Raw genomic sequence first — 14,203 nt, 5'->3', positions numbered from 1 at the left:
AGTCGTGTCCGACTCTTTGCGACCCCATGGACTGCAGCACGCCAGGCTTCCCTGTCATCACCAACTCCCAGAGTTTACTCAAACTCATGTCCATTGAGTCGGTGATGCCGTCCAACCATCTCATCCTCTGTCATCCCCTTCTCCTCCTGCCCTCAATCTTTCCCAGCATCAGGGTCTTTTCCAATGAGTCAGCTCTTCGCATCAGGTGGCCAAAGTATTGGAGTTTCAGCTTCAGCATCAGTCCTTCCAGTGAACACCCAGGACTGATCTCCTTTAGGATGGACTGATTGGATCTCCTTGCAGTCCAAGGGACTCTCAAGAGTCTTCTGCAACACTACAGTTCAAAAGCATCGATTCTTCGACGCTCAGCCTTCTTTATAGTCCAACTCTCACATCCATACATGACCACTGGAAAAACCATAGCCTTGACTAGACAGACCTTTGTCGGCAAAGTGATGTCTCTGCTTTTTAATATGCTGTCTAGGCTGTCACACGAACGGGGATGAGGCAAACCCCTGTGGACCGCAGTGGGACTTGTGGCCTCAAGAGCCCCTCACCGCCGATGTGTAGTGACCACACGCAGTCTCTGCCGTCACCACACATCACACTCCTTCAAGGGGATGGGTGGCCACGGCTTAGAGTCTTTGGCACAAACACAGGCGCGTTTGCCAAGGCAGTTCCCTGCGGTGTTTGTTCATCTTTACCATTAATGCCAAATGGTTTTCCCAAGTCTTCCAGCATCGAGTAAGAGTAGATACAGTGCTTCTGGTGAAAACCGACGTTGGAGAGCCAAGACCGGCTGCCCCATCTGGACCCCAGAGGTGTCCATTTCCCCAAAGCAGCAGGTTCACGTTAGCTCAGTCCTTACGGGAGCGAGGGAGGCGGCGGCTTCTGAGAGGGCCGCGCCCGCTGTGTCCCACGCTCCCGACACACAGTTCTGCAGACATGGAAGGACCCCCCAGACACAGACAGACAGACGCTTTAGGACGGACTGGCTGGATCTCCTCGCAGTCCAAGGGACTCTCGAGTCTCCTCCACACCACGGTTCATGGAAGCGCAGCGCAGACCCCGGCGGGGGTGGAGGGAGCTGGGTCTGAGCCCCTTGGGAACCAGGGGCCGGGTGGGGGGTGTGCAATGACGGGGCCATACTTACAGGAGCGCCTGCTTCTCTGCCAGTTCTTTGGTTTTCTCCTACAATCAGAAACAGGAAGAGAGCAAAGATGAGACAGAGAGGCCGGCACGGCTGCATGCGGTCAGACCACCACCGACGGCAGCTCCCGTCCACGTGCGCACGCGGCTTCCCTGCCGGGGCGTCCCGTACCCGGTGACCTGCTCTAAGCCACACGGGAACCTGTCTTCCCATTTGGTCGGACCTCCCAGCACAGAAGGGACATTTCACACCCAGCTCTCTTACATAACAACCGGCCAGGCAGGGAAGAGGAAAAACGGGTCAAACGTTTGACAGGTTTCAGAATAAGGATTCCAGCAACTCTCTGATGGTGAAGCTATGTAAACGCACTTTTAAAAGCCAGTCCCCGGAAACAAGCAGCTGCACGTGGGCTTGAGTTTGTACAAGTGCAGTTCCACGTGCCCACGGGGACTCAGGCCTAGCCAATGTTTTCTGTCCCTTTTAATCAAGAAATCATTCTTGGGACTCTCCTGGCAATCCAGTGGTTAGGGCCCCTCACTTCCACGGCAAGGGGCTCGTGTTCTGATCCCTGGTCTGGGAACTAAGATCCCACATGCCTAGGGGACGGCCACACATACATACAAATAAAAAAGGAAATGACTCCTGCTCTAGCGAAGGTGGCCCGGCGTGGCCCCAACGGGCTCTCTCAGCGCTCCCGGCGCCTGAACTGAGGACACACGTGAGCGCCAGGGAGGGGGGCTGCTGTGAGAATGAACCAACAGTGGCGGATGACTACACCCAGCGTCTGGCAGAGGGCAGACTCGGGAAGGGAGGGTCAGTCATGGAGCTCGGGGCCTCTGACAGCCAGCCCCTGCACCCGCCCGGCCTGGCCCCACCACTGACCCAGACGGTCTCGCGGATCAGCCGGGCTATCTTGAGCAGCAGCTGCCCGAAGGAGCCCGGCTCTAGGCGAGTGGCCGAGTGCTGGACGCAGACGCAGAGCAGGAAGGCGGGGGTCAGCGCGGGGTCAGCGCCGCCCGGCTCCACCAGCGTCATGATCCGCTGCAGCAGCGCGTCCTCGACGTCAGGCTCGAACTCCAGCTGCAGCGGCCGCGGCCGGGGCGGGGCGGGCGCGCTGCGGGCCCGGAGCGGGGCGCCGCACAGCCGGCAGCTCTGCGGCGCGGCCCGGAGGCGGGCCAGGGCCTGGGCGGGCAGCGGGCGGGCCTGCGCCGGGTCTTTGAACAGCAGCAGGTAGTGGAGGCCCAGGGACAGCAGGTCTCCGTGCCGCAGCACCACCGGGCGGGCCCCCACCTCCGCGAAGTTGACCGAGACGGGCGCCCCGGGCAGCGGCTCCAGCACCAGCCGGGCCCCCGCCGGGCCCGGGCCCGAGGGCTGGAGCTGACGCAGAGTGCAGTGCAGGGGCAGGATGTCGGGGGCCGAGAGGCTGATGCTGGGCTTGCTGGATGGGGTCCTCTGGCCCACCGTGTGCCGCTCCCGGTTGAGCACGTACACCAGGCTGTCCTGAGACGCAGACGCCGGAGATCAGGGGCTGGACGCCACGCCAGCAACGCCGTCCCCGCCAGCTAAGCCGCCCGGGGCGCCCAGCCTGGAGCGCGTCCTGACCGCAGCCTGCCCCCAGCCTGCCCACCCTGGGCGTCCACCCAGACACCAGGAGCGACTCCAACGGAGACGTGAGAGGCAGCCCCGCACACACTGGAGGCCACGGGAGGCGGGCGCCGGCCCACAGGAACCACTCCCTGGGACCCGTCAACCCCCCGGGGGAAGCGGCAGACCCCCCCCCAAAGCCAGGCAGGTAGCAGCCTAAGCGACAGGTGGGCGGGGCCGGTATCAGGTAAGCCCCAGGCTGGGATCAGCGAGGAGCTGGGAGACCCCTTCCGAGGGCCCTGCTGCCTCCTACTGTAGCTACATCAGGGAATGTTCCGGAAGCAGAGGGCAGGGAAGCCTCTACTCTCCTCCAGAGTCCAGGACCAACCAAAGCCACCGCAGCCCCCAGGCCCGTCTGAGAGCCCCCCACCCCCGCCCCCCAGTCCATCTGAGAGCCCCCGCCCCCCCGGTCCCTCTGAGAGCCCCCCACCCCCCGCCCCCCAGGCCCATCTGAGAGCCCCCCCCGCCCCCCGCCCCCCCAGGCCCATCTTCTGAGAGCCCCCCCGCCCCCCGGTCCATCTGAGAGCCCCCGCCTCCCCGGTCCCTCTGAGAGCCCCCCCCCCCGCCCCGTGAGGGGCTCACGTGCTGCTGGCTGTAACCCTGCAGGAGCAGCAGGTGGGGCGACTCATAGAGGGAGCAGCGCATGGCGTCCTGGGCAGGCTCCTCGGGGCCCCGGGCAGCGGCAGGCGGGGCGGCGGCCGAGCTCAGGCTGGTCTCGCTGACCGTGCGGCGCAGCCGGGCTGGAGGAGGGCTCCGGGAACCCCCTGCGGCTGGGGCTGGGGTTCCCTTGGCGCGGCTCCGCTGCAGCCTCCGGGCTTGGGCGTTGATCCCTGAAAAGCAGCCGGGCGGGGTGAGCAGGGCCCGGCCTCCGGTTCCGGGCTCAGGCCACCGGAGCGGCTCATGCTGCTCACCGCTCCGTCCAGCGGGCCTCGGGGAGCCGCAGGAGTCTGCCCACGGACCGCACCCTGGAGGGCTGGGCACCCTGGGGGCTCCCCCAGGAGCCAGGCAGCCAGGCCATCCTGAACCCCAAACGCCCCACAGGAGCCCGAGGGCACACTGCAGTGGGTCGCTGCGGGATGCCAAGCCCACCCTGTCCCCTGGCCCACCCTGGCATCCTGCGTGTGCACGCTGGTTAGATGAGAACGCTCATCCGCCCCACATCTCACAGGAGGAAGCCGCCGACTTGCCGGGGCCCCCCAGCCCACCACTCGGAACACAGCTGGTCCTTCCTGGGCCGCCTCCAACGCGGCAGGTCAGAGGTGTGATGTGCCCACTCGCGCACACACACTCTCACCCCAGGAAAGCGTTGGACAGACCTGTGCAGGTGGGAAGCGCTCTTCCCACTAGAGCCACACTGAAGCTGGGAAGCCACCCGGAACACTGGTCTCCTGTCACAGCCGCGTCCCCGGCCAGCCAGGGCTTCTGCTCTGAGCCCTCCGAGAGCCCCCACAGCTGCTGTCTGCAGCGTCCTGCCCACGACCACTCCAGACAGAAGCAGACACCGCCAGGGGAAGGGTGGGGGCAAGCGGGGCCAAGGGCGCTGCCTTACCAGGCGCTGGCAGCCAAGCGGGAGGGAGACAGACCTGCTTCCAGCAGGAGAGGGAAGCCGGCGCCTCTGCAGCCCACAGGGGGCCGGGGCTGCGGGAGGAAGGCCGCTCCGCTCAGCCCAGCCGCAGAGCGAGCTGTCTGCCGGGGCCGCTGCCGCAGAGCCGAGCCAGGCCAGCACTCGGGCAGGGAGCCGAGGGAGGGACAGGATGGGGGCAGGAGGCAGGCGTGGAGGAGGCAGCCCCCTCCGCCCTGTGTGCCGGCTGGGGCATTGCCGCCGAGCCCCAGCCCCCCTCCCTCCATAGAGAACGCGCCCAGAGCCGCCTTCCAGAAGTGAGGGCTCCCAGGCGGCAACAGAGCCCAGAGGGTCGCCCTTCCCTCCCAGACCAGGACGAGGCCTGGGGCCAGGGTCCCCTGGGACTGCAGGAGATGGGCGTGGGGTGGCGCCAGCTCACAGCCACCCGGGCCCAGTCCTCCAGCTGGGGTCCCACCCCGCAATGACCCCTCACAGGCCACGGCAGGGCCTCTCACCCGCCCGCACTCAGAACTGCCTGGAGTGCTGAACAGCGCCGCCCGGCCCGGCTCCCAGGGCCCCTCCGCGGGCCCCGGGGGGGGGAAGGCGGGGGCAGCTGGTGGCCAGGGCCGCTGGACCACCGACAGCACGGCCAGCACGCGGAGCTGACACGGACGCTGCAGACCCCACGGGGGCACAGCCAGGACGACCCTCGCGTGCGGACCCCGAGCAAGGGCGGGTGCCGGGCCCCCGTGAGCTCCACAGGACCGCTTGCCCGGCAGGACGGGGACACTGCCCGCTGCCCGGGGAGGCCGACCCCAGCCTGCACCCGGCGGAGGGCGGGAGACCTTTGTTCACACGGGCCAAGGCGCACGGGAAGCGCCCCCACACGTGCTCGTGGTTGGATCCCCGTGCAGGTAAAGCTGTTTGCAAAAGCAGACAGAAAGGCACACAGCGCACTCTAGAACTAGCCGGCTCACAGGCTGGGGGATCGGGCCTGGGGGCCTACCAGGACACGTGGAACATCACACCTTCACACACTAGAACACGCTTCAGAGACAGCTGTGTGTGCCGTCTACTCACTCATAAAAACTAAATAAACAAGATTTTTTAAACGTCCAGGTCAACTCAGGAAGGGAGGTACGCGGGTGTCAAGTACATTATAGTCTATCCTTTATTTTTTAAAACTTCCTTAAAGTCCAAGTCATAAGCACAACGCGGTGCCCTCCCCTGTGAGGACTCTGCAGCTGCCCCGAGGCAGGGGGATCGCCCTGCAGCCAGTCGCTCCAAGGAGGTCGTGGCTTCCGGGGTTGATGCACGCGTCCCAGTGCCGCGCAAAACCAGGGCGGCTCTGCCCGGCTGGGCAGACCCTCCTCGCTGAGCCTGGGGCGGGGACGCGTCCCCGAACAGCGGGAGGCAGGACGCGCGGGCAGCATCGCTCCTGGACGGGCTGCCTCTGGCGGGGAAGGGGGTCGCGCCAGGGGGAGGGGTCCCTGATGGACAGAGGGGCGGCATGTCCTCCAGGCACGACGCTCGCGGCTCAGGGAAGGAGCGGGCGGCAGCAGTGCAGGGCGGGGCCCGAGCCTCCCCCATCGGACGCCCCGGGCCAGGCAGCACAGGCAGTGGGGGACACCCCACCACACGGAGGTTCCCGCGCTGGCCCAGGCATCCCGTCCTCTGTCCTCTCTGCCAGGAGAGAGGCGAGGACCCTGGACACGGGGGAGGGGACGTGAACGCTGGAAGCAGCTGTCGTCAGGGCTCCAGAGCAGCCCTGCGAAGAACAACAAGCCTTTTCCTGCATGTCAGGACGTTCCGGACAGCGTTAGGTTTGACCCCGGGGCCCTGTGTGAGCGTCTCTCCCAGGAACCAGAGGGTCTGAAACAAGACACACAGCTCGGAGAAGTCTCTGCTGCTCACCCCCACCACCGCGGCTGGGGCAGGACTCGGACGTGACTGGGATGCGGGGCTGACGAGGCAAACGAGCCTGTGCAGGCGAGGTTTGCTAAAATGGGGGTTACTGAGACGACTTCAGGGCCCTAACAACAGCTGGGGACGCGCTGCCAAGAGAGACTCGGCCACAGCCGTGGCGAAATCCCGAGTCAGACCTGCCTTCAACACGCCCTCTGGACTGGAATGCTGTTTCCAGGTCAGCAAAGGCTGCATAACGCAGCTCCACGACAACCAAGTGACCCGTGAGCTTAACGTGAAGCTTTTTTGTATTTAAACGTACAACAGAGACCTCAGGATCGTCTGAAGAGCATCTGCCTTCTACATGGCTGGCCTTATTCTGCGCACTTTACATTTAATTCCATTTCATTCTCTTATTATAATAAACCCTACAAAGGGACTGCAGTGAGATAGGAATATGCTACCTGGCTTCCCAGGCTCAATCTTCCCACGGGCAAACACAGTTTTAAACAGAAACGTCTATGCGCACCCACCTCCCCACAAGGAGCACGTGAGGCCTGCCAACCACTTCTGTTCACGCCGAACTGGGGTCCTAATCGGTACAGTCACACCCGAAAAACACACGGGCAGTGGGAGGACTGGAAAAATAGAAACCTGTAATTATTTTAGAGGCAATGTGATTGTGTACACAGAAAATGCAAAAGAATCTATGGACAAACTATTAGAAGTAAGAAATGAACTTACTCAGCAAGGGGCCTAGATACCACATGTAAAAAAATGCAATACTGTTTTTAAATACTAGAAACAAAGAGAAAGGGGCATGTCATTACAAATGACACCATTTATAACAGCATCAAAAAATAGGAAACAACAAGGAACAAATCTTCCAAAAGCTGGTAAGACCACATCACTGAAAACCACGAAGTGCTGCCAAAAGAAATGAAAGAAACAGAAGTGAAAGAGACAGCAAGCGCGAGAGGAAGGGGAACGGTCAGCGCCCCACGGGCTGCGGGGTGGAGGCTCTGCCGCTGACCGGCAAGGCCACTCCGCGGTGGGCGTCAGAGGCACACGCCCCAGCAGAATCGCTGCAAGCGGGCCCAAGCTGGAAACGACTCATCTCCACCAACAGCAGGATGACCAGGTCAACTGTGCTATAATACACCGAAAAGATACAATGAAAGGCCAGAATGATGGGGGCAGGTACTAAACACCACTGGAATGCACTTTAACACTGTTAGCCTTGTTATGTCAATTTTATTTCCATTTTTTAAAACAGGCTTTAGAGACCCTCATGTGAAAGGCAAGACCAGAAAGCTCTCCAAAGAGAATGATGGGAATATCTTTATGACCCAGGAGACAGGGAAGGATTTCTCACACAAAACTGAAACAAAAACACTGACCATGAAGAAGAGAATGAACAAATCCAGCCACGCTGACAGTTTACTCATCAAAAGACGCTATAAGCAGAATTTAGAACATTATCTCATAGATCTGGAGGAAACAGTTACAACACGTATCGCTGATAAAGACTAGAAACTAGAATAAAGGATGCCCACAAATCAATACAGGGCTTCCCCAATAGTTGGTAAAGAATCCGCCTGCAATGAAGGAGACCCTGGTTCAATTTCTGGGTTGGGAAAAAAAATCCACCAGCTATGTAGCGAGACCTGGGTACAATCCCTGGGTTGGGAAGATCCCCTGGAGAAGGGAACGGCTACCCGCTCCAGTATTGCGGCCTGGAAAATTCCATGGACCGTATAGTCCATAGTCCATGGAGTCATGAAGAGTCGGACACGACTGAGCAACTCCCTCTTTTCACGTTTCACAAATCAGTGAGGAAAAGACCAGACAACAGAAAATGCACAAGAGCAGAGCATGCACTTAAGGTCGCCAACGAGCTGTGAGCCAGGAAGCCGGCCTCCCAGGTCAAGTGAAAACACGCACCCTCAGCGTCCAGCCAGTCCCCGCCAGGTGCGCACCGCAGGGGGGGTCACACTCGGGGGCCAGGATGCTCGGAGCACGTGGCTCCCAGACTCACTTGCGGGGGGGGTGGGGGCAGGCCACGGCTGGGAGCAGTGTGATGGAGGAGTCATAAATCCACCCACACAACTCAAAACAGGCAGAGCCAAACCATCGCAGGCAGAAACACACGGGCGACAATGCTGAGGAACACCGAGAAGATGACCGCTACAAAATCACGACGGTGGTTCCTTCCGATGGGGAGGGAGGGTGGCGCTCAGGGCAGCCCCAAGGGACAGCAAGCCGAATCCACGTGCCCGCCTCACCCCTGGTACTGACCTACGGCCCACAGGGTGCCCCCACAGCCCCACACCCGACCGAAGCCTCAAGACCTGCTGCCACGCCTGCCGGGCGGAGGGCACCCTGAGGACGCCGCGGGCACCACGCCCCACGCCCACCCCGCCGAGGGCCCGGCCTCCTGCACGCGGCCACAGGCGGCAGTAGCCCCTGTTCCGACCAGCGTGAGGACGCGTCCACACCAGCAGCTCTGGACGTCGGATGCTGCCAGCTCTGCGGCTCCGTCTCTCCCCAGCCCCGCCCCAGCACAGATCCTCGCCCACCACCCAAGGAGCTGACAGATGTCCACCTTCCCACCAGCGGCCCAGGGGTTCAAGTCCCGGGCAAAATGCAGATGTCCTGCGCTTCCCAGCTTCCTCGCCAGGGCTGAGCGGCGAGCCAAAGATACCTCCACGGCCCGCGGCCCCACGCCCTCCCGCCGCACTCCAGCTGGGACGTCTTATTTCTGGAGCTGGGTCGTGGGTGCACAAACAGGTCACTAGGTTACCCTCGGTCTAGTTCTCTGCTGGAAGTATTTCAAAATAAAGATGAGGAAAGCAACGAGAGGCGGGTACAGACTATCAAGCGTAGATGGCTGGTGAACAGGCTAAAATCCACTGCCTCTCACAAACACTACAGGAAACACAAACTGACATGAGTGTGTCTCCTGGTCCAGCAGAGGCTCTTGAAGGCCAGAGCCACAGGGGAGCGCAGACGAGGCGAGACGGGCGTGCTCGGAAACTGCCCGCGGGGGCATCACCCAGCACCGGTCCTCGCCAAGGTCAGAACCAACCACGTCCTGTTAGACACGCACAGGCCTGCATCTGAAAACACCGCCATCTCTCCACAAATGAGTCCCACCTTTAAGTTGCTATCCTCCAGAAACAATCAGAAAGGAACCAAAGATGCTTACATAAGCATTACTTAGAAAAGCGGGAAATATTCTGAAGCTTCACTGAGGACACAGTTACGCAGACCACCCCCCGCTAAGCACTAAAGGTGGCGTTCACAGCATGAGTAAGTACACTGGGTTAGAAAGAGAGGAAGAACTCCGTACACAGGTGGATCCGAGTTATGTAAGAAAATAAACTTGACAGTAAGAAAAGAATGAAAGGCACCAAAATGTTAAAAGCAATTCTCTTTTGGAGGTAATTTTACAGATGATTTTTACCCTCTGTATTCTTTTTCTTATTTTCCAAATTTTCAACGATAAAAACATTTTCAAGTACCAAGCAGGGGCTTCCCTAGTGGCTCAGTGGTAAAGAATCCGCCTGCCAGTGCAGGAGACACGGGTTCGAACCCTGGTCCGGGAAGATCCCACATGCCGCAGAGCCACTAAGCTCAAGCACCACAACTACTGAGTCTGTGCTTAGATCCGGGGAGCCGCAGCTAGGGAAAAGCCCGAAGAGCAACGAAGAACAAATCAATTAAAGTAAAGAATGTTTTTAAGCAAGAACAGCCTGAAAGTACGGAGGAGCATTATCTCCGTGGTAAAACCTGGACCTTCTCCTACTAATTAGGGCCTTAATCGGCAAGAGCAGTGTCTCCAGGAAGGCTAATAACCTAATTAAGATAATGGGTAACTGAGGAGATCAAATGCTTCGGCCACTTGTCAGCCCGTCACAGATGGAGACGGGCCTCCCAGAGCCGTGCCAGAGACAGATCGGCGTGGCGGAGGCCAGAGTTTTCTTTAGCTGAAACCGAAGGCCCTGCTGGATTCCCTGGAGACTCCTCCAGCCCCCCCACCCCCCCACCCCCACCCCCACAGAGGGAACCCTGGTAAACACAGCAGCACCAGCCCAGCCGGCACCCCAGGCCTCGCCGACCCACGGGAGGGGCTCCTTGACCCCCCAGCGCTCAGCTGGGCATGCAGCCCTCCAGCCGAGCCCAGCACCGCTCTGCTGGTCCACAGGGAGGAGCCTCCCTACCCCAGACGCCACGTCTCCAGATGCCCGCACGGCTACCCACGTGCATGCAGGTCGGAAGACAGAGTTGACGAAACCACTTTGAAAATCGAGCGAGAAGACGAAAAAGAGAAGCTAAGAGAGAAAAGATCACAGAAAGATGGCCGTCCAGGAGACACCGAACCCGGATAAGAGCAGGCCCAGGAGGGGCGGTCCAAGGACTGGGGTGATTGTTCAGAACCAAAGAACAGGCGTTTTCAAGGTGAAATGGCCCATTAAAAGTCGCTAAACACGGTAGGGGTAAAAAATGCATAAAGGGCCAAAGTAGGCAAGCAAAATTTTAATAACCTTCATAAAATAAGACAATATGGACTTTATAAACAAATATGATAACTGATCCTGGAGTAGGAAGTTGCAACCCTCTCCAGTACTCTTGGCCTGGAAAACCCCATGGACAGAGGAGCCTGGTGGGCTACAGTGCATGGGGTCACGGAGAGGGGGACACCACCGAGTGACTGACACACGGCCAGGATGACTGATACAACCATCGTTGTTACATTAAAAAAAAATATCTGACACAAAGGATGCAGACACACTGAGTCTGTGCCATGAGCCTGGGGGGAGACACGCTGTGTTTCCAGGGGGAGAAGGCAGGGATTAAGTCCAAAGGAGCGAGAATCATGTGTCACAGCTTCTCCCGGAGGGAGAGTTAGAAGACACGGAGTGAGGCCTCCAAAATGCTAGGAGAGAAAGTATTTTCATGTAAAACTCTATATCCAGCTAAACTATTAATCAAGCATTAAGGTAGAATAAAGATCTTTTAAGCAACTTCACTGCCCATGGACACGCTCAGGCCGCCACTGGAGAAGCCAGTCCTCCAAGGCCAGGCGTAAACCTAGAACCAGGAAGAAGGGGGCGGGGGGGTCCCCTCTGCAGAGACACCAAGGAGGGGCGGCTGAGAGCGGGCAGGAGAGCAGCCACCCCCAACTGGATAAAACCCACACACATCTGAGCATCCTGAGAAGAGATACCGGCAGAGGACCAAGGAATACTGAGTGAGGGAAAAGTACCGAGGAAAACGGGCAAACAGATGACAACGACAGCAGTTAACTTCAAAGAAAACAGAGGCTGAACGAGAAGAAGAGGTAATCTTTGTGAACACTAGTCCTCACTGCAAAACGCTGTCTCTGGTCATAAGAATGCAAACACTGATCACAAATCTAAACAAACTTACTCAGATTTATGAGCAGACAGGGCCCAAGGGGCTGACACTTTAAATGAGCGAGGGTGAACAGAGTGGAGTTTCCGTCTAGCGACAGTGGGACATGTGTGTCACCGTGAGCCGAGGGGTTAAACGCCAGCAAGGACCAGAGTTCACAGCTGAGCCTGGGGCCCTCTGGGCAGGTCAGCCGGGAAGCGGGGAGGCGAGGGCAGGGATGGGCTGTCTGGCTTCTGTGCTTTGCTTCTGATTTTAATCAGCGACGAGAAAGTATCGCTTTGCCGCTCATGGAGGTTACTGGTAAAAACAAGCTTTTAGATGTACATGCTTTTCTACCTACTGAACGAAGAAGTGAATGAATGCACGCACGTATGGTATGTATTTCATCCATTACGAGACACACTTTCACATCTCTGAACGCACCCTGCGTGCACATGGGGAGTCCCAGGCAGCAGCTGTCACGTGAGAACTGGCTGCCATTCCTGGGGGGCCAGACTTTGCAATATTCCAGTCACTCAGGGGCCCCCTCAGAGTGGGTGAGTTCTGGTTCTTGAGCGCAAACTTGCAGAATTTGAGCCATGGCTGAGAGACAATCTCAGGATAACACAAACTGCTCTTAAGAGGCGTGGCCTCGGCGATGCTTTTTGGGCTTTTTATTCTGTTTGTTTACGACTGGCTGTGCTGGGTAGTCCCTGCCGCGCGGGTCTTGCTCCAGCTGTGAAGAGTGAGAGCCACTCTGGAGCGCCGGCGCTCGGGCTTCTCATTGCAGGGGCTTCTCTTGTTGTGGAGCATGGGCTCGGCGCACATGGGCTCGGGGCCCACGGGCTCGGCGCACACGGGCTCAGGATTTGCGGCCCACGGGCTCAGGCGCACACGGGCTCAGGATTTGCGGCCCACGGGCTCAGGCGCACACGGGCTCAGGATTTGCGGCCCACGGGCTCGGGGCCCACGGGCTTCCGCGGCTGTGGTGCACGGGCTTAGCTGCTCCACCGCACGTGGGATCCTCCTGGACCAGGGATCAAACCCGTGTCACTGGCAGAGGGATTCTTTAACACTAAGCCACCCAGAGAAGCCCAGCAATGTTCTTGAGGCCCAGAAAAGGGCACTTGTGCACAAATAAGTAATAATATAAGGCACTGTGTCCTCGTTGAACTTGTATTTTTTACGTTAGTGGGAAGCAGGTACTGGTGATCTTACAATCAATAACATCTTTTATGTGGTAAAATACGGTACATATAAGAATACCTGCTGCAAAACTGTTCTCAATGATCCTAAAATGTACACAATGCTCTGACCACACCATGGAGTATTCCATAAGCCCTGAAATGAATGAATTAAAATGGTAACAGATGACATGGGGAGATTTTCAACAGGAATTTGGTAAGACAAGATACAGAGGGTTTCCTTGGTGGGCGAGTGGTTGAGAATCTGCCTGTCAACGCAGGGGTCACGGGGTTGATCCCTGGCCCGGGAAGTTTCCACGTGGCACGTAGCAACGAAGCCCCATGTGCCGCAACTACTGAGCCGCACTCAGAGCCTGTGCGCCACGATCCCTGAGTCCCTGCGCGGCAGCGACAGAAGCCCAGGCGCCCACAGCCCGAGCTCGGCAGCAGGAAGCCCGCACACCACCACGAGGCGCGGCCCCTGCTCGCGGCGACTCGAGAGAGCCCACGAGCGGCAAGGAAGACCCAGCGCGACCAAAAGGAAAAAAATCAATCTTTTTTTAAAAATACAGAAAAATAAGTACATGAACCTGTTTCTTTAAAAAACAACAAATTTTAATGAAAATCCCGCGCCCGTCCGTATTTACATAGGTCTGTACATCAGCATGGGAGCACAGGGTAACTATGGAAGGCCACGGGGGAGCAGAAGTCTAAGGTGCCCGTGACCTCCGCCCCTGGGGTCTCTCCCGGGAGTAGGCTCATGGGCAGGAGAGATCCTGCAGGTATCACTAAGGTTCCTGAGCAGCTGATCTGAAGATAGAGATTATCCGGTGGACCCAACCTAACACACGAGCGACCTCCAAAGCAGAGTGTTCTCCGGATGGTCACAGAAGAGAAGGTCTGAACAAGGGGGCTCCCTCGCTCGGATGGGAAAAGGTGCTGGGCCTGGGCGCCGGCCCACAGCTAGCAAGGACAAGAAAGGAAGGAAGCAGAACATGGTGATTTCCGCCCGAGAGCCCCAGGGACGGGGCTCTGCCTTGCGCCAGCAACTCCTCCTCACCGTCCATGTCCCCCTTTCGACCCGGAACGCCCATGACGTTCTCCTGCGTCTGCCCCACCACCGGCTGCCGGGAGCAGGACAGGCAGCTCGCCCCTGTACCCACGGGTCCTCGGGGGAAGGACTGTGCCCCTCCACCCTCAGGGCTGTGCTTAATGGACTATACCTAGGGGCCTCCTCCACACCCGACCGAGGCTCCTTAGACACTGAGATTTGGGACTTGAACTGATACTGTAAGGGGGTGAGATCTGGGAACGGGAGATGGGGTGCCTGCATTTTGCACGTGGATGAGGGTTGCTGGGGCC

General features: G+C 58.9%; 1 protein-coding gene across 3 annotated transcripts in view; it reads right to left on the bottom strand.

The window, feature by feature from the left end:
• Positions 1–14,203, bottom strand: part of RADIL (Rap associating with DIL domain) — a 97,781-nt gene that overhangs the window by 15,145 nt on the left and 68,433 nt on the right. For all 3 annotated transcript variants that reach the window (XM_043455301.1, XM_043455299.1, XM_043455300.1), the window contains 3 exons: positions 3,377–3,624; positions 2,033–2,650; positions 1,154–1,191 (listed from right to left, as the gene is read on the bottom strand). In XM_043455301.1, coding sequence (XP_043311236.1) covers positions 1,154–1,191; positions 2,033–2,650; positions 3,377–3,624 — 904 coding nt within the window. The remainder of the gene's footprint in view (positions 1–1,153; positions 1,192–2,032; positions 2,651–3,376; positions 3,625–14,203) is intronic.

The sequence above is a fragment of the Cervus canadensis genome, chromosome 32, assembly GCF_019320065.1.
Source record: "Cervus canadensis isolate Bull #8, Minnesota chromosome 32, ASM1932006v1, whole genome shotgun sequence".
NCBI lineage: Eukaryota > Metazoa > Chordata > Mammalia > Artiodactyla > Cervidae > Cervus > Cervus canadensis.
Note: the sequence above shows the minus strand (reverse complement) of the source record. Positions and strands in the feature narration are given on the sequence as shown.